Genomic DNA, 20,774 nt, shown 5'->3' with positions numbered 1-20,774 from the left:
TCAGCCCTCCGGTCTGAAAAAGAGGGGGGGGATATGTAGACATGTCACTGGAGAAGTGATCGAGGGGGTGTACATCTCACCTAGGTTGCTACACAGTGTGAGATGGTAAATCCAGGATGGATCAGTTTCTCAGCAGCGATATGCTGCTGAGTTGTTATTTAATTTTGCCGGGCCTGGGTTTATATGGAATGGCAGGTAGGTTTGGTAGAGGGACCTGTCATTCCACATCCCCCGATCCAGTTCTGGGTTTGGGATCAGGTGAGCTTTGATCCTAATTAGCCTGGGAAGCTAAAGGCACTGCAGGGTCTGCAGGTGGTTGCTCTCAGCCAGGGAACGAACAATCTGTGTGTTGAAGGAAGCTGCAAGCACAGCCACTGCTGGAGCTAAAACTCACCCTGCGATATCCAGGCGAAAGACGCTGTGTTTGTAAGTGTCAGATAGGTGAGCAGAACCTGTTAGTAAGCGCCCAGCCGGGCTAGGACTTTTATTTTTGTTGTACTTAGAAAGCACGGTGTTGCTGTATATTTTGTTTGCTGGACTGTTTGTACCACGAATAAACGCCAAGATCTGCTTTATAAATTCCAAGTCTGCTGTGAACTGTGTCCAAACACACCCTACCCCGGGAAGATCCCTTACACTATCTATCTATCTATCTATCTCTACTTGCATAGTCCTGCTTGGCCCAAAAAAATGAAAGTCCATCTTGTTTCAAACCCCCCACCCCAAAAAAAAAAAAAAAAAAAAAAAAAAAAAAAACAATAGTAGTTCCAAAAATATATAGTAATAGATTTTTTTTTTTCTGAAATAAATAAATAAATAAATAAATAAATAAATAACTCTGTGTGAATATAAGCAGCAAAGCTACTTCACTTTTCTTGCATTACGAAGAAGAAAAGAACGGGCTATATTAAAAAAAACACAAAATTAGCAGCATGACGAATATGCTAGCTTCAATACAAACACTAGTTTTACAAGACCGAGCGCTTCCGCCCTGTAAATTCTTTCTGAGTATGCGCGGAACTTAGTTTGTCGAACAAGCCTACACACGGGCGGACTGTTTCAGCGGACAGTTTTTCGGAATTTCCGAAAAACCTTGTTCGTCCAACTGTCCGCTGAAACTGTCCGCTGAAAGCCCACACACGAGCGGACTGTCCGCCCAAACACTGTTCAGCGGACAAGGTTGGGCGAACAGTCCGCCCGTGTGTACGCGGCCTAACTTTACTAGAATGCATTAAGCTTGTGTATGATAGGTTATTTTTATTTAAAAAGTCTAATTTTGGCCGGACAACCACTTTAACTGGTTCCCGACCAGTGCAAGCCGATGTACGTCGGGAGAATGGCACGGGCAGGCATATTGGCGTACAGGTACGTCCAATCTTCAATGCCGCCCTGCCACCGCGAGCGCACTGCTGGTGGCACGCTCTCGTGCTGGGCGGGACCCCCGTGAGTCCGGTTGTGGGTCCCGCGGTCTCACGGTACGGCTGAATGGAGGAAATGCCGTGTAAACAGCATTTCTCCATTCTGCCTAGCAACTAGTGACGCTGATCTCTGCTCCATGTGATTGGAGCAGAGATCAGTGTTCACTAAATGAAAGCCCAAACCCCCCACAGTTAGTAACACACCCCTAGGAACACTTAACCCCTACACTGCCACCCACTGGTTAACCCCTTCACTGCCAGTGTCATTTACACAGGAATCACTGCATTTATATAGCAGTGATTACTGTAGAAATGACAATGGTCCCAAAAATGTGTCAAAAATGTCCGATGTGTCTGCCACAATGTCGCAGTCACAATAAAAATTGCTGATCACCGCCTTTACTAGTAAACAAATAAATAATAAAAGATTATTAATAAAAATGCCATAAAACTATCCCTATTTTGTAAACGCTGTAACTTTTGCGCAAACCAATCAATAATCGCTTATTACGATTTTTTATTTTACCAAAAATATGTAGAAGAATACGTATCGGCCTAAACTGAGGGAAAAAAGTGTTTTTTTTATATATTTTTGGGGGATATTTATTATAACAAAAAGTAAAAAATAATGCGTTTTTTTCAAAATTGTCGCTCTATTTTTGTTTATAGCGCAAAAAATAAAAACTGCAGAGGTGATCAAATAACACCAAAAGAAAGCTCTATCTGTGGGAAAAAAAGGACGTCAATTTTGTTTGGGAGCCACATCGCACGACCGCACAATTGTCAGTTAAAGCGACGCAGTGCCGAATCGCAAAAAGGGGTCTGGTCTTTGACCAGCAAAATGGTCCGGTCTGTAAGTGGTTAATTTTAAAATACGAATCGATTTCTTTAACCAACTCTTCTCGGATTTCAGGACGTTGCAGGAGGCTTTCATTCAATTTCCAGTTCCAATCCATCTTATGTGTAGACTCCTTCAGAAGAATATTTATCATGACTGGCGCATGGTCAGACCATGTTATGTTTCCTATACATATGTCCTGTACTAACGATAATGTTTGCTGAGATAGTAAAAAGAAATCGATGCGTGAATATCGTTGGTGGGGGTTTGAGAAAAATGTATAATCCCTTTCATCTGCATGGAAAGCCCTCCATACATCAACCAATTGAAGTTCGTTTAATTTGCGAAGGATATTTTTCCTAATTCTTCCAGAGACAGAAGATGTCCCATTCGAGGTGTCTAGTTTGGGGTCTAGAGGGACATTAAAGTCCCCCCCTATAATAAGTATCCCTTCCTTAAATTCCATTAATTTTGATAAGGCTTTATTCAAAAACCCATCTTGATGTATATTTGGGGCGTAAACTGTAGCAAGGGTTACTTTAACATTTCCTATAAGCCCCTTAAGGAATAAATATTTCCCCCCTGGTTCTTGACATTTATCCAACAGAGACCACGTTATACAATTAGAAATTAAAATGGCCACTCCCTTGGTTTTAGCCTCTTGATTTATGGCATGATAAACATTTGGAAAGTTTCTATTTTGGAGGTAGGGAAATTTTCCCTCCTTCAGATGAGTTTCTTGTACCATGCCAATATCAGTTTTGGAACGTTTTAAATCATTTAATAACATTTTACGTTTTTCAGGAACATTAAGTCCTCTGGTATTAAGTGATGTTACACGTAATCCCTCCATCTTGTCTGGGCCAAGAAGGAGAAAAACCAAAAAAAAAAAAAAAAAAGGGGGGATGAGGTCCCCCTATTGGGGAAAATCTTTCAAGTTTCCCCTACACCTACCTCTGGGTTCTAAGTTTCCCATAGGTGTAAGGTATGGGCAGGTGGCTAGCAAATACGGAGCGCATGCAACGCTACTCCCCCTCCAGGTAGTCCCTTTATATTAACATCCATTCTGGCAGCTTCAATAATTTAATCAATTTTTTCTGATCTTCCCCCTCCCTCTATTCAATATTATACAATATTACACAATATATATAATTCTCCCATACCCTTGCCATGTATTCCAATTCAGGTCCAACTATAATCCCCCAAGCCAGTCTAGGAGCTGTGCCCTACTATTTAGGGACAAAACCCCTTTCCTCTCCCCAACCCCCCCCAAAAAAAATATATATATATTGTCCTTACATTTCTATTGAGTTATTCCATTCCTTATCCCCTTAACCCAAAATAAGTGTATATTTTTAGTGTATACTTTATAGTGTATATTATAATTACAACCTTTATATCGCTCCCCGTCCACCCACCTACCTTCCTGAATCCCCATCCCTCCCTTCATACCCCTACCTCATGACCCCCAAATCCTTTAACAAACCAAATTTCATGTGAACCCTAAACCAGTGATATCAAATCTCCATATTTTATTGTGTAAATAGTGAACACCCAAAATTTACTTTGTTAACTAATGTTTGTGTCTATCTAATAATATAAAAAAAACAAAAAAACACCCATAACAACCAAAGGGGGGAGGGGAAATTGTGGGGGGAGGGAGAGGATAACATGGCAATCATATACATATTATTTTATATCATCCTATATATATATATTATGAAAAGTAAATTATCCAGGGTCCATACTGAACCCTGGCCCTTAACAATAGGGGAGGTATCATCCAGTATATATACATAACCCTTATTCTTTTATAGCGCATTAACCTGGGGTAAGGAGCCTGCATCAGCTATTTGTTGTGCAGTTGCTTCTTTACTGCCCATCGAGACTTCAACATCAGTCCTTAAAGCCCCCTCTTTTAAACGTCTTTTCTTTATAGGTTGAAGACAATCTTGCACCTCACACCGATCGGTTTCCAAAAAAGAAAATAGAGTCGGTAAATCCTGTGGAGATGAAAGCACAAAAGAGGCTGATCCCCTTTTAACCGTCAGGGAGATTGGGTACCCCCATCGGTAGGTGCCCCCCAAAGACTTTATTTTCTCCAGTATTGGCCGCAGTTGAGCCCTCCGCTGTAAAGTAGCTTTGGATAGGTCCGGTAGAATACTGATCTTGGCACCTTCATAAACTATCGGGCCTACATTCCATGCTTTACGACTAATCCTCTCCCTATGAGCATATCTATGTAAGCACCCGATTACATCCCTCGTCCTGGACAGGTCTGTTGCACGTGGGCCTGGAGCTCTGTGGAGTCTGTCAAATTCAATTTCTCCTGGGGCCATATTAACCCCAAGGTTATGGCATATAGAGACCACAGTCCTATGTAGATGATCTTCCTCAATACTTTCGGGGATGCCTCTAAATCTAAGGTTGTTTCTCCTACTTCAGTCTTCTGCTGCTTCAAATTTTAATTGTATAATGGATGTCTGTGCTATCTGCTCTCTTTCTAATTTGGAGATCCTTTCCTCTATACTATTGAAAGCTGATGTTTCCACATTTACCCTTTCTGTTAAAGCATGTACCTCTGACCGTATTGACTGAATTTCCCTTCTGTGTCCCTCCTCCAGTCGGGACACCAGGGCCTCCATTTCTTGGCGTGTTGGGGGAGCCTGCATAATTGTTCTCAGGGCCTCTATTTCTTGGTGAGTTGGAAGGGCTTGCATTACAGATCTTAAATCCATACTGCCTGTAGGTTCCTCCAAAATTTCCCGATATCCTGCCTCTAACCCCAATTCAGGCCTTGCCCTCGCCTGATTTATGTCCAATGCTGCGTGATAATGGGAGACTCATCCGAGGTGCTGCCATTGGGATCTCAATACCAGCTGTCTCCCTAGTCTCTAGTGTGGACGCCCGAGCTGTAGCTGCTCGTGTATACGGAAAGAAACCTTTAATCTCCTTTTGGGCAGCTTTTTCCTCTCTCCTCCTCCTTGTGCTGTGCATCCCATTTGAGCAGGCAAATTCCCGTTTTTAGAAATCAATAATGAGGGTAGTGGGTAAAAAAAAACAGTACCCTATGTTTCAGTATTAGCCCTGTATGTAAAATAATATAAATACAGCACTCTCCAACTGTTTTTTTTTTTTTTTTTTTTTTTTAACAGAGGCTCACTGTAGGCTTCTTTAGCAATCTTCACTCAGTCTTAATTCAATATATACAATAGTGTAGGCTCAGCACTTCTCCAACAATCTAACATAGGCTCACCTCTCCATGTACTTCCACGTGCTCCTTACAATTCTGTGCCTCCAGACCTGTAGATTCCGTCAATCAGCTTACTTTTTCAGAGTTCTCCCAGGGCTCTCAGGGCTCCTGTCTTTACAATGGGCGGGATGAGTAGGGAGGGATGGCTGGATCTAGGCAGAGATATGAAGCACTGGCTACACTAGCAGCCCTGTTACTCCCAGGGCTAGCTTCTTACGTTGACATTCACGTCCACCTCCACCTCCACTCTCTCTCACAGCTGTTCCTCCGTTTCCTCCACTCCCTCCTCCACCTCACCACTGAGCCGACCGTCCGCCCTCCGCTCTGAGTGGATCAATTTCAGCAGGGGGGGAAGGCAGCGCAACACAGCCCAACACAGCACAGACAGACGGTTCAGACTCAGGCTCAGTGGGATCTCGGCAGCACAACAAACAGCAGGAGCGCTCAGCGGGAACACTGCGAGGGCCACAACAACTTCTCTTTCTCAACAGGTCAGCAGGTCAGCATTCATAAGGGTTACAAACCACGGGCTGCAGCTGGCTTCTCGAGCGGGATGCTGGAAGGGAAGAGTCAGCGTTCACATCACACCGCCATCCGCTAAGCCACGCCCCCGCCGCACATGTGTATGTTTTTTTTTATGGTGTAGGGGTCCCCCTCAAAATCCATACCAGACCCTTTAGGTCTGGTATGGATTTTAAGGGGAACCCCGCACCAAAATGAAAAAAAATGGAGTGGGGCCCCCCAAAAATCCATACCCGACCCTTATATGAGTATGCAACCTGGCAGGCCACAGGAAAAAAGGAGGGGATGAGAGAACGCCTCCCCTCCTTAATCCTACCAGAGCACATTACCTCAACATGGGGAGGTTGCTTTTGGGTAGCACCGCGACTTTCTGACACCGCGGGGAAGCCATTGGGAAGTCCCCTGCATCAGAGGGGGGGGTCACCTGGCTGCGTCACTGTGTGGCCCATCCCTCAGTTATATAAGAACTGTCACCTGCAAGGACACGTCAGACAGTGGGAGCGTCCCATGGATCGGTGGCAGCCTGAAGGGCTTTTTTCTGTCCGCTGGTGGAGCGAGAGAAGAAAATGAATGGACTTTGTGGGACATTTTTATTTTTTAAGGGCTTGTCTCAAAGTGTCTTGTGTTTTTTTTAAACATTTTGCCACTTTTTTTGTGAAATGGTACGGGTTCAATGTAAATGTAAAATGGGGGAGCCGGGATCTGAGGGTCCCCTTGTTAAAGGGGCTTCCAGATTCCGATAAGCCTCCCACCCACAGACCCCCACAATCACTGGGCAAAGGTTGTGGGGATGAGGCTCTTGTCCCCATCAACATGGGGAAAAGGTGCTTTGGGGCTACTCCAAAGCACCCTCCCCATGTTAAAGGCATATGGCCTGGTATGGTTCAGGAGGGTTGCGTGCTTGGATAAGGGTCTGGTATGGATTTTTGGAGGAACCCCTATGCCTTTTTTTTCAATGACTTTTATCTGTATTGCTGAGACCCGACAATTCATTATAGCCGCTAGTAGTTTTATTTTCCTTTAGAATGTCATAACACGGGAAAAATGTGCGACTTTACAGACATAAAGACGTACCCCCCATGGTATGAAATTTAAAGGAATATTTTCCTTTTTCTGGGGCCAACTCAAGCCCTGTATACCTAAAAACACCCTATCCGAGGCAGGCTAAGTATACCCAATTTTACAAAATACTAAAATTACTAATTTACTAAGTGTAACCAATTTTACAAAATACTACTACTAGCACAGCTGCCCAAATACCACGCTACTAAAGAAACCCCATTGTGGGTTGCACTAGAAAAGGTTGACTACGACCCACTCTCAACAGCTAACCTTCTGTGGTAACCATTAGGGATGAGCTACGTGTTCGAGTCGAACATACGTTCGACTCGAACATCGGCTGTTCGCCCGTTCGGCGAATTCCAAACATTATGAGCCGTTCGTGCCAAATTCGTGTGGCGCTCACGGCCCACAATGCACTGCGATGGTGCAGTGCATTGCTGGCTCATGATTGGCCAAGCATGCACTGTGACCCCGCATGCTTGGCCAATCACAGCGCCAGCAGCGAGGAGAGCCATGATTGGCCACAGGCAGGATGCCTGTGGCCAATCATAGCTCAGGCTGTGTAGTACACGCCCCACACTATATAAGGCCGCCAGCGCGGCGGCCTTGTGTAGTGTGTTGGCGTCTGAAGCAGTTAGTAGGTGTTCTGTGTACCTTCAACACAGTATACACCGATCGTTTTCCGCCGATTTTTCGATCTTGCTCTTCTGTAGTGGTTGTTGTCTGCGTGCACCGCTATATCCACCTCACCTATATAGCTAGCGATATATCTATCTTTTATAATAGAGCTTGCAGTCAGTGTTAGGAGCTTGTGTGTGCTGTCTGCGTGCTCTGTATCCAGTACACACCGCTATATCCACCTACATAGCTCTTCTCTATTTGAGCCATCTGCCATCTGCAGGAGTTATTGGAAGTTGTGGATGCCTCCAGCACAGCACAGTATACATCTGTATTTACCCTTTTATTGCTGGTGTTCTATAATAAAGGCATCTGCAGGAGTTAGTGGGTATTGTGTGCCTCCAGCACAATATACACTACCCAATTGCTGTTTTAGCCAACTCCCTTCAGGCCATTACCATGTCTGGAAGGCCAGCAAGGAGAGGCAGACAGGCACGAGCCAATAAAAGAGGGCAAGCAGGCTCTGTGTCTAGAGACAACAGTGCTGGTTGTGGACGCGGTGCATCGTCATCAGCACGTGGCCATGGGACACGCTTGTCCTTCTTTTCGGCAGCTGGACATGTTGAGCCGCAACATGCCAATGACTTGGTAGAGTGGATGACCAAGCCCTCTTCATCCTCCTCATCCTCTCTGACCCAGTCTCAGGGTACTAGCAAAGCAGCTGCCAATGCATCGTCTTCCCTCGCCTCAATGTCATCATCAGTGACTCCTTCCCTAGACCCACCACGTCCTCCTGAGGAGTCTCCTGAACTCTTTGAGCACAGTGTTGGGTACATGCTCCAGTAGGATGCCCAGTGTTTTGTAGGCTCTGATGATGACACTCATCTAGAGGAAGGCAGTAGCATGGATGCAGAGAGCGGGGATGCTCAAGAAGGACAGCAATCTGGCAGTCATGTTCCACAAGCTGCAGCATACTGCCAGTTTTGCTACAGCGATGAAGAGGGAGGGGATGATGAGGGCACTGACTCCACGTGGGTGCCTGGTAGGAGAGAGGAGGAGGAGGAGAAGGAGGTACATGTCCAACGAGGCAGGATGCCCTCCGGGGGCCAGCTTAGGGGCAGCACACCGACTGAATCACACCGCAGAGCTCCGCCTGTGCAGGGCACTGCCTCTGCGCGTTATTCTAAAAGTTCTTTGGTGTGGGCCTTTTTTGAGACGAGTGCATCAGATCGCACCGCTGCTATTTGCAACATATGTCTCAAGCATATCTCGCGTGGCCAAAACATCAGCCGCTTGGGCACCACATGCTTGACCAGACATATGTTGACCTGCCATGCAGCTCGTTGGCAAGCGTACCTCAAAGACCCACACCAAAGAACAAAGCGGACCTCTCCTTGCTCCTCATCAGCTGGCATCTCCAACCCCACTAGACCTTCAGTCCTCTCTGAAACCTGCTCTGAGAGGAATGAAGGTGTAGAATTAGGTGTGTCACAGCCAAGTGCTTCCGGGCACTCTGCTAGCAGTACACCCACGTCCGATTATAGCAGGCAAATGTCCCTGCCCCAGCTGCTGGACCGGCGAAAGAACTTCACTCCCAGCCATCCACATGCCCAGCGGTTGAATGCTAGCTTGGCTAAATTGCTAGCACTTCAACTGCTGCCTTTTCAGTTGGTAGACTCGGCCCGTGAGTTTGTACAATGTGCGGTTCCTCAGTGGCAGGTCCCCAAACGCCACTTTTTCTCACGGAAGGCGATTTCGGCTCTCTACCGGCATGTGGAAGGCAATGTCCTTGCCTCGCTGGACAGGGCGGTCAGTGGTAAGATGCATATTACTGCTGACTCATGGTCCAGCAGGCATGGACAGGGACGTTACCTGTCTTTCACGGCCCATTGGGTCACTCTTCTGGCAGCTGGGAAGGATGCAGGACAAGGTGCAGTAGTGTTGGAGGTTGTTCCGCCACCACGCCTCCAAAATGCTACTATTGGTTGTGACACACCTCTCTCCTCCACCCCCTCCTCTTCTTCCTCCATGGCCTCTTCCAGTGCTCTGTCCTCAGAACCAGCGGTGCTCCGTAGGCGTTCCAGGGGCTACGCAAGTACGCAGGCAAAATGATGCCATGCCGTGCTTGCGCTGGTTTGTTTGGGGGACAGGAGCCACACTGGGGCGGATGTTTTGTCAGCTCTGCAGGGGCAGGCCGAGAGGTGGTTGACGCCACGCCAGCTTAAGCCAGGAATGGTGGTTTGCAACAATGGCACCAACCTCCTCTCCGCCCTCCGACAGGGACAACTGACCCATGTGCCCTGTGTAGCTCACGTCCTTAACCTGGTGGTGCAGCGGTTCTTGGGCAGGTACCCCGGCTTACAGGATGTCCTGAAGCAGGCCAGGAAAGTCTGTGTGCATTTCCGCCGATCATTTAATGCCTGTGCTCGGCTGGCTGAGCTCCAAAAGGAGTTGAACCTGCCCAAGAACCGCCTTATATGTGACATGCCCACCAGGTGGAACTCAACGTTGGCCATGCTGCAGCGGCTGCACATGCAGCAGAGGGCCATAAATGAGTACCTGTGCGACTACAGCACCAGGACAGGGTCAGGGGAGCTCGGTTTTTTCTCACCAAGCCAGTGGGGCATGATCAGGGATGCATGCACTGTCCTGTCACCGTTTGAGGAGGCCTCAAGGATGGTGAGCAGTGACAGTGCATGCATCAGTGACACTGTACCTCTTGTCCACCTCTTGGAACATACGCTGCGTGGAATAATGGACAGGGCACTTGAGGCAGAACAGAGGCAGGAAGAGGAGGACTTCCTTGCCTGTCAAGGCCCCCTTTATCCAGACAGTGTTCCTGCTGTGCCACCCATCACACAGGAAGAGGATGAGGAGGAGGAGGATGATTGTGTCAGCATGAAGGTGGAGGCTGGCACTCAGCATCAGCAGCAGCAGCAGTCTTGTAGGGATGATTTACAGTCCCAAGAAACCCGTGGACTTGTATGTGGCTGGGAGGAGGTAGCTGCGGATCATGTTGTCCTTAGTGACCCAGAGGACTCCGGACCGAATGCCTCAGCTAACCTACGCTGGATGGCCTCCCTGATCCTGCAAAGCCTGCGGAAGGATCCTCGTATTCTTCGGATCAAGGACAGGGACCATTACTGGCTGGCCACTCTCCTTGATCCACGGTACAAGGGTAAGGTTGCCGACATTATCTTGCCATCGCAGAGGGAGCAGAGGATGAGACATCTCCGGGAGGCCTTGCAGAAAGGTCTGTGGAAAGCGTTCCCAGAGACTGGGAGGTTACAAACTCCTGGTCCTGGACAACGTGTTGCTGAGGCATCGGTCAGAAGGAGCAGCGGAGAAGGTGGCCCTCTGATGCTTTCAGACAATTTTTTAGTCCGCAGCCCCAAGGTATGATCGGTTCCAGCAACCATCGCCAGCGTCTGATTTACATGGTGCAGGAATACCTAGAGTATATGGGAGAGGTTGTAGTGTCGTGGCACCAGCACCAGTGCCTAAGGCCCAATTTTTCTGCCCCTGTTTAACAGGGGCGTTTAATTACAATTTTTGATGCAATGCTTTGCAGCAGGGCTAATTTCTGCAATAAAACTAGAGTATATGGGAGAGGTTGCAGTGTCGTGGCACCAGCACCAGTGCCTAAGGCCCAATTTTTCTGCCCCTGTTTAACAGGGGCATTTAATTACAATTTTTGATACAATATTTCACAGGAGGGCCCGTTCCTATGCCCACCCAGAGTAACTGTGAGGACTTGTAGTGTTGTGGCACCAGCACCACAACCACCAATGGTCAATTTTTCTACCACTGTTCAACAATGGCATGTAATTACAATTCTTGATATAATCGTTCACAGCAGGGCGCTCCAGCGCCCACCAAGAGTCACTTTGAGGGCTTACAATGTTGTGGCAAAACCAACACCTCGTTCCGCCATTTCTGCAGAGCATATAGGGCAGGCCCCTACTTTCAAACATCCAACTTACAAACATCTCCTACTTGCAAACGGAAGGAGACAACAGCAAGTGAGATGAAAAAAGATGGACGACAAAACAAATTATACAGGGGTGATAACCCTTCCCTATGTTTTCCAAAAAGCTTAAAAATCGTTTTTTTGACTGGAGCTACACTTTAAAAATGTACCAGTTGAAAATTACAAACAGATTCAACTTAACACAACAAACCTACACAGTCCCTGTCTTGTTTGCACCGCCTGTATACTGCTGTTCTGAGTATATAGGGCCTGGGGGCCACACGCATTTCCTTTTTTTAATATGGGTACGGGGTTCCCCTTAATATGCGTACAAGACCCAAAGGGGCTGGTAATGGGCAGGGAGGGCTACCCATGCCATTTTTCTCAATGATTTTCAACCATATTGCCGGAACCAGATATAACATTAAAACCGCAAGCAGTTTTAAATGATGTTATTTCCGTTTAATGTCATTTTGTGCAGGGACTGTTCTAAACACTGGAAACACGTGGCACTTCACAGGCATACTACAGACACCCCCCAGGCACGATATTTAAAGGAATATTTAACTTTTTTTTTTTTACTTTAATCGTCATTAAAATCAGTCCCCCCGCCAAAACGGCCATTTTTAAAAACATTTTAGGCATTGACCCATGTCCCCCCTAGTAACCATCTACCCAACGTTGTTCTGTCATCAATCCTTTAACAAACTCTAGTCTTTCAATCTGGGACAGGCTTAAAATGCACATCGGTCTCCAATCTCACCATAATCCCTCTTCTCTTTCCTCTGAAATCCCTCCTTTTATCCAGCCTGGTCCTCCCCGACCCTCTTCTTGGCCTGGTCAAACACAGGACTAATACGCACTTACTACTTTTTCAAATCCACTACCATCACACCCTTTCTTTCACTTTGTGAAACACATGAACTGACAGCCACAGAAACATTCAGATACCTACAGATTAAACATTTCCTGCCCCCAGCCTCAACAACTCCTAGCTTCACCACCTTTGAACAAACTTGCAAATCTGACCCACACAAACACATACTTATCTCAGAACTATACTCCCAGCTACTCTCACAGACGACCTCCTCCCCATCAACCTAGACAAACAAATGGGAGACAGATCTTAACCTCCAAGCAGACACAATCGATTGGGCTCAAGTCTGGCAGACAACCAAATCTGCCTCTGCGAACCTAGTGGCCCTCAAAACCAATTACTCCCCTATATTGCTTCCAAAGCTGCAATGCTCCAGGCACGCATGTACACATCTGATGGGAATGCCCTACAGTCCGTACCTTCTAGTCGGAAGTGTTCAGGATCCTCTCTACTCATGCTCTTCGTCACCACTGAAGTGAAACAAACCATTGCGATAGCATGGAAATCCACTTCACTATGCGCTATATCAGTCAAACAATGAGTAACCCAGACAATGATTCATGCCAAAACCGAAGCTCTTCTTCTCGACAAAGTGTCCAAATTTGAAAGACTTTGGAAAACATGGATCAAACACCACCTACTCTCTGGCTTTGATAGCTTGCTAATATTTCTTTGAAGGTGACCCACACCCACCACAACCCATCCACCACACCAGGCTCTCTAAACCTCAGATCCTCTCTGGAGGCCCCCCCTCATTTTTCCCCACAACCAACCCCTTATCCCCTACATCCAACTCTCTCCTTCCTCTTCCACTCTCCTGATCCGCTTCTATCTTTCACTCCAATCCTTCTTTTAGACTTGGCCTTGGGAAAAGCTTTCCAGTAAAAAAAGTCCCCCACTAAGCACTATTATTATCCCATCACCAACTACACCCCTTTCATATTGATTTTTTGCAGTTACACTAGATCAGGGATATGCAATTAGCGGACCTCCAGCTGTTGCAAAACTACAAGTCCCATCATGCCTCTGGGTGTCATGCTTGTGGTTCTGCAACAGCTGGAGGTCCGCTAATTGCATATCCCTGCACTAGATTGTTCATTTTTTAATGTGCACAGAATCAAAACTCTTAAGTCGTATGTTGTACTACTGAACATTCTTACAAGCTGTCACATGCTCATATTACCACACTTGAGAAGTATTGTCAACTGTGCTTGTAACCATCGTTTTATTGTAAAGGTTATTGGTATAAATTACTACTGTACTTCGAAACAACTAATACATTTCTTGATCAAGAAGAAAAACAGACATCAATGCATCTTTATGAAAATATGGATGTAAATGGATGATCATCCATTTACATCAGTTTACACCCGCATCCGCCAACATCCCTTTTTTGAAACCGTGATAGAGAGCACTGACATCAGCAGCGTGACATACCGCAATGACACCTGCACAGTGATAGAGTGATCTGACACCAGCACCGTGATAGAGAGCACTGACATCAGCAGCGTGACATACAGCAATGACACCTGCACCGTGATAGAGTGATCTGACACCAGCACCGTGATAGAGAGCACTGACATCAGCAGCGTGACATACAGCAATGACACCTGCACCGTGATAGAGTGATCTGACACCAGCACCGTGATAGAGAGCACTGACATCAGCAGCGTGACATACAGCAATGACACCTGCACCATGATAGAGTGATCTGACACCAGCACCATGATAGAGAGCACTGACATCAGCAGCGTGACATAAAGCAATGACACCTGCACCGTGATAGAGTGATCTGACACCAGAACCGTGATATACAGCACTGACACCTGCACTGTAAGCAGCCCCAGGAGTAAGTCAGCATAGCACAGGGATGGTGGGAGCCCCTCATAATGAGCATAGCACAGGGATGGTGGGAGCCCCTCATAATATGCACAGCAGAGGTACAGCCCCAGGAGTAAGTCAGCATAGCACAGGGATGGTGGGAGCCCCTCATAATTAGCAGCCCCAGGAGGAAGTCAGCACAGCACAGGGATGGTGGGAGCCCCTCATAATGAGCACAGCACAGGGATGGTGGGAGCCCCTCATAATAAGCAACCCCAGGAGGAAGTCAGTACAGCACAGGGATGGTGGGAGCCCCTCATAATGAGCATAGCACAGGGATGGTGGGAGCCCCACATAATATGCACAGCCGAGGTACAGCCCCAGGAGTAATTCAGCATAGCACAGGGATGGTGGGAGCACCTCATAATTAGCAGCCCCAGGAGGAAGTCAGCACAGAACAGGGATGGTGGGAGCCCCTCATAATGAGCATAGCACAGGGATGGTGGGAGCCCCTCATAATAAGCAGCCCCAGGAGGAAGTCAGCACAGTACAGGGATGGTGGGAGCCCCTCATAATAAGCAGCCCCAGGAGGAAGTCATCACAGCACAGGGATGGTGAACTTTACAAACCTACAGGTCATATTTTCAGCCACAAAATAATTACTAGCTGTGCACACATAGTCCCACCACATGGCCAATGACATAACACATGTATGAGGTGAATCTGGGATCGACAACTACAAGCATTCTTTTTTTATATGTGAAATTCTGAAAATTCAGGACTCTTGAGACAATGGAGGCGAGGGAAGGTCAGGGTAGGCAAAGAAGAGGGTGCAGGAGGTGATCACCAGCACCAGCACCGTGATATACAGCACTGACACCTGCACCGTAAGCAGCCCCAGGAGGAAGTCAGCATAGCACAGGGATGGTGGGAGACCCTCATAATGAGCATAGCACAGGGATGGTGGGAGCCCCTCATAATATGCACAGCAGAGGGTTCAGAAGAGTAAGGCTGAGTGAGCCACTCAACAAATTCTGGTGCTTCCTTTGACGTAATCGCACGCACCTTCTGCAATTTCCCACTTTGGCTCAAGCCTGTTGCTCCTGCCCTACCCCTACCACCCCTGCGGAAGGGCCTGCCTCTTCCTCTGCCTGTCATTTTTTTAAATGACCCTGTGACAAAACTCTCTACAGAAGTGCAGTATGTATGTGGAAGAAGGTATATAACACCCCGCTTCAATCTATTGTTTTTGGGGGCCACTGGTCTATCACACCAGTTATAATACTTTTTTTTTGGATTGCGTTTGTCACTCTTAGAACCGCTCAGCAGTCACAATGCTGGACAGTGGAAACGCACTATACTATGCTTTCTATATGTGCAAGTATTTTATACATGTATTACACAACTATATACTGCACACCAAATAGTACACCTATACCAGTCCTTAAGGACCTTTGTGGAACTAGTAGGTTGTGATTAGCAGACTGTACCTCACTCAACCCTATATACTGTAGTACACTATACCTTACCAGTCCTTAGAAGGACCTTTGTGGAACTAGTAGGTTGTGATTAGAAGACCATACCTCATTCCCTATACTGATAAAGGACTGCTGCAGAATAGTGCAGCAGTCAGCAGTAGTGCACCTCAACCCTATATATTGTGGACCTATACCAGTCCTTAAGGATTTGCAGACTGTAACTCACTCAACCCTATATAATCTAGTACGCTATACCTTACCAGTCCTTAGAAGGACCTTTGTGGAACTAGTAGGTTGTGATTAGCAGACTGTACCTCAGTCCCTATACTGATAAAGGACTGCTGCAGAATAGGGCAGCAGTCAGCAGTAGTGCACCTCAACCCTATATATTGTGGACATATACCAGTCCTTAAGGATTAGCAGACTGTACCTCACTCAACCCTATATACTCTAGTACGCTATACCTTACCAGTCCTTAGAAGGACCTTTGTGGAACTAGTAGATTGTGATTAGCAGACTGTACCTCACTCAACCCTATATACTGTAGTACATTATACCTTACCAGTCCTTAGAAGGACTTTTGTGGAACTAGTAGGTTGTGATTAGCAGACTGTACCTCAGTCCCTATGCTGATAAAGGACTGCTGCAGAATAGGGCAGCAGTCAGCAGTAGTGCACCTCAACCCTATATATTGTGGACCTATACCAGTCCTTAAGGATTAGCAGACTGTACCTCACTCAACCCTATATATTCTAGTATGCTATACCTTACCAGTCCTTAGAAGGACCTTTGTGGAACTAGTAGGTTGTGATTAGCAGACTGTACCTCACTCAACCCTATATACTATAGTACACTATACCTTACCAGTCCTTAGAAGGACTTTTGTGGAACTAGTAGGTTGTGATTAGCAGACTGTACCTCAGTCCCTATGCTGATAAAGGACTGCTGCAGAATAGAGCAGCAGTGAGCAGTAGTGCACCTCAACCCTATATATTGTGGACCTATACCAGTCCTTAAGGATTAGCAGACTGTACCTCACTCAACCCTATATACTCTAGTACGCTATACCTTACCAGTCCTTAGAAGGACCTTTGTGGAACTAGTAGGTTGTGATTAGCAGACTGTACCTCAGTCCCTATACTCATAAAGGACTACTGCAGCAGAAGGGCAGCAGTCAAGTATAATATTCTTTCTATATTTGGAAGAAAGAATATTATACGTGTACAAGCCTATTACCATACCAGTCCTGAAAAGGACCTTTGTGGACCGTAACAGCTACTGATTAAACTGACTGTCCCTCACTGCCACACACAGCTTCCTGCCTGTCCCTATTTAAACTGACAAAACATAGGCTGCTGCGACAATAACTTGAATAGCACTCAAAACTATATCCTGTACTACTACACCATACCAGTCCTGAAAAGGACTTCTGTGGACCTAATAGTAACAGCTAATGATTAAACTGACTGTCCCTCTCTGCAACACACAGCGTCCTATCTGTCCCTCTCTCAGCACTGACAAAAGACAATCTGCTGCAACAATGACTTGAATAGCAGTGCCTCAAACCTATATCCTGAACTAAAAACTTTTGTGGACCTAATAGCTAGCGATTTGGGTCACTGCAGTCTCTCCCTGCTCCACACAGCAACCTCTCCCTATAGTGACAGTAGAAAGAATGTAAAATGGCCGCCGGATCGGGTCTATTTATAAGTTAGGGGGAATGTCCAAGTGTCCATGTGCTGTAATGTCTCAATTGGCTGTCCTGTACCCCATGATGGATGTGTCATCATAGGTCAAAGTTCTTTTACACAGTAAACACGTAAGTCTGCCGGGCGAACAGCGGCAATAGTCCGCTGATCGGGCGGACCGCGAACAGCAGAAATTCGCTGCGAACCGACCGCCGGGCGAACAGTTCGGCCATCCCTACTGAAGAGAAACGGATAAGCACCTGATGAAAAACTGATGAATACTTCCGTTTTAACATGACCGAACTGATGAAATGAACGGTCCGCATGCGTGAAAGGGACCTAAATCCATATCTCAGTACATTAAAAGAGAAGTATGGGTTTGGGGTTTTTTTCCCCCATATTAATGCTTACCTAGGTGGATGCAGCATCTGTCCACCAGCGCCTCTACACTGAGAACCGTGCGATTTAACATCTCCGATGGCTCGGTTCTCAAAGCTCCCTGAGCAGAGAGCTGCTGGCTGTCAATCAGCAGCTCTCCGCTCTGCTCCCTCATTACTCACTGAAGTGCTGAGCTGTGGAGGGGCAGGAAGTGGGAATCTCAGCCTCTTAGTGGCTCGTTGAGAGGCTGAGACGGGTGTCAGTCCTGGCGGATCCAGACTCCCATTGTCAGGGAACAGACTGCATTCTGCTGAAAACAGGTTACAGGACTGTAAAACGAATTGCACTGCTGTGATTCATAGGAGAAGAGCAGCCAAACAAGGTCTGGCTGGACTTCTTCTTTAAGCCATTCATGATCATTATGAGGTAGTTGTGGTATGTGTATCTTTTTACATTAAAGACTTGTCAAAAAGTGTCAGTGTGTTTTTTTTTACTGTTTATTTTTATTTTGTGAATGAGTACGGGTACTATGAACTCACTACCAATTCACATGGGGGAGGGGTGATATCTAGGAGCCCTCTTATTGTTAAAGGAGGATTCCTATTCTGAAAAGCTCCCTGCTTGCAAACCCCCATTAATCACTGGGCCAGTGTTGTGAAAAAGAGGTCCTTTTCCTCATCAACATGGGGACAAGGGGCTTTGCCAGGGGGATCCCCTCTAGCAAGATTCCTCCTCATGTTGAGGACATGTGGTTCAGGAGGGGATGCGCACACTCGCTGACCCCTTTTTCTAGCCATCCAGGGTCTGGTATGGATTTTGGGAGGCTCTCAATCTGCCAATTTTTTTTGCACGGGTTCCCCCTTAAAATGTATACCAGAATTTTGCATTATGGGGGAACCCCTGCCTTTTTTGATTTCAAAACATGATCCTCATCAAGGATAAGAATCTGTCATTTATTTTAAGGGAGAACCCCATTCCATGTTGTAACACCTACAGTATACAAGACCGTCATCTAGGACAAGGGTCTGATATAGATGAAGGGCCAGTTCACACCATAGAAATGTAGTCCGGATGCGTTCCAGATGCTTTTCTGTATGCGCGTTTTTGATGTGTTTTTGATGCAGTTCATTGCACCCCACCCCCCCCCCCCTTTTTTTTTCTTAACCTCAAATAAGGCCATGTGCGCTCCAGTGCATTTTTGATGCATTCCAGTACAGTGCAGTGCAGAAAAAATGTGAACTATTCCACTGTAAACCATACTATCCACGTGTTTTTGATGCAGAAAAGAAAACCGTACTGGACTGCATATGGTGTCAACTGGCACTAAGAGAATCCCCAGCCACTCTGTTTCAAAACGGAAGTAAGCAGCCAGGAGCTATCAGGAGCCAGCATTTTTTTCTTTGTACAGTAAATGGCAGTTTACTGACATGGTATATACATTTTACAGATGCACCACTTCATAGTCAGGTTCAGGGCATTTCCCAGGTGTGTTATTTAAAGGATTTTTGCTTATGTAATATCTCCCTTGACAAATTAATAAAAAAAAAAAAACCTGCTCATCAGAAACAAATTTTAACATTGTTTTTGCTTTCATTATGCAGTGTCCAGCCTCCAAGCTATTTATTTGACAATCCCTTGCTTGTTGACCTAGAAAATGTCTATTACTGTTTTTAACCATTTTGAATGGGGTTCTGATTCGGCATCCAAACTTTATTAATGCTTGTCAAACCTGCCTCAAACTGAACTCAAGTACGTTCAGCTTATGCCTAGTTCACACTGTTGACATGTTTTCTGACATCTTAAATGTTTCCTATTGTGAAATAAATCAAATTAAGAATGTTATGTGTAGCAATTTATTTCTAAGTATAGTATTTCTAATCAAGGACTTTTTTGTTTTGGACTTCATTGATTCTTCTGTGCTTCGCATAAACTTTATATCATATTGTTTTACTAATGTTGTTACATAATTCTCTTTCACAGTACTCTGTAGATTGTGATACAATTTCTCAGCTTCCTGACATCTCCTTTCATTTTGGAGAGAAAGAGTACCCTCTGAAAGGGTCAACATACGTCTTACGGGTATGTGAAGGATTTGTATATGTAATGCTTTCATATCTACTTATAATATCAGATTTAAGTTGATGCAAAAATCACAAATATAGTTTTTAATTGCACTTGAGAAGGGGAAGTACTGTAGTACTGGTGCTTGAATTTACTTCCTAACTGATTTTGTATTAGTTGTTGCAGTGTTATTTATAATGCAAAATATAAAGTGCCACACTAAATAAAAACAAAAATGAAAATATGAATAACACAATGCTTACCAGCAAGTGAAAATAGAGTGCAAATGTGCAATGATCAATATGCAATATCACTATAACTAATATGCATTATTGAATAATGGTGAGATTAATAAAATCTACATGCAACTAAAATAATACAATATACTATAGCATATAAAGCCGCGTACACACGTAGCGGTACGTCCGACGTACTTAGTCTGGCGGACCTCCTGCCAGACTGTCCGTCGGACTTTCCGAACGGGCTACTTGCCCACACATGGCACTTTTTGAGCGGACTAATACGGCGTACTAAGTCCGCCGTACTATCCGCCCTACTTTTGAAATGAACGGACTCGCCCACACACGCAGAGGAAAGTCCGCTCATTTCGAGTGCGTCTCCAGGTAGGCGGGGCCTGCGAAGGAGACGTCGCTGGCCCCGCCGCCTGGTATGGACTTAAAGGGGTCCCCCCAAGTCCACAACAGACCCTTGTCCGAGCACGCTACCCGGCCGGCCAGGAAAGGGGGGCGAGCGAGCGCCCCCCCCTCCTGAGCCGTACCAGGCCGCGTGC

At 46.1% G+C, this 20,774-nt stretch overlaps 1 protein-coding gene across 2 annotated transcripts in view; it reads left to right on the top strand.

The window, feature by feature from the left end:
- REN (renin) overlaps nt 1-20,774 on the top strand; it is a 1,244,704-nt gene that overhangs the window by 948,631 nt on the left and 275,299 nt on the right. For both annotated transcript variants that reach the window (XM_077481235.1, XM_077481236.1), the window contains exon 8: nt 19,904-20,002. In XM_077481235.1, the coding sequence (XP_077337361.1) occupies nt 19,904-20,002 (99 nt within the window). The remainder of the gene's footprint in view (nt 1-19,903; nt 20,003-20,774) is intronic.

Source organism: Lithobates pipiens, unplaced genomic scaffold, assembly GCF_037356315.1.
Source record: "Lithobates pipiens isolate NorthernLeopardFrog02 unplaced genomic scaffold, aLitPip1_a1.2 Scaffold_16, whole genome shotgun sequence".
In the NCBI taxonomy this organism is placed as follows: domain Eukaryota; kingdom Metazoa; phylum Chordata; class Amphibia; order Anura; family Ranidae; genus Lithobates; species Lithobates pipiens.
Note: the sequence above shows the minus strand (reverse complement) of the source record. Positions and strands in the feature narration are given on the sequence as shown.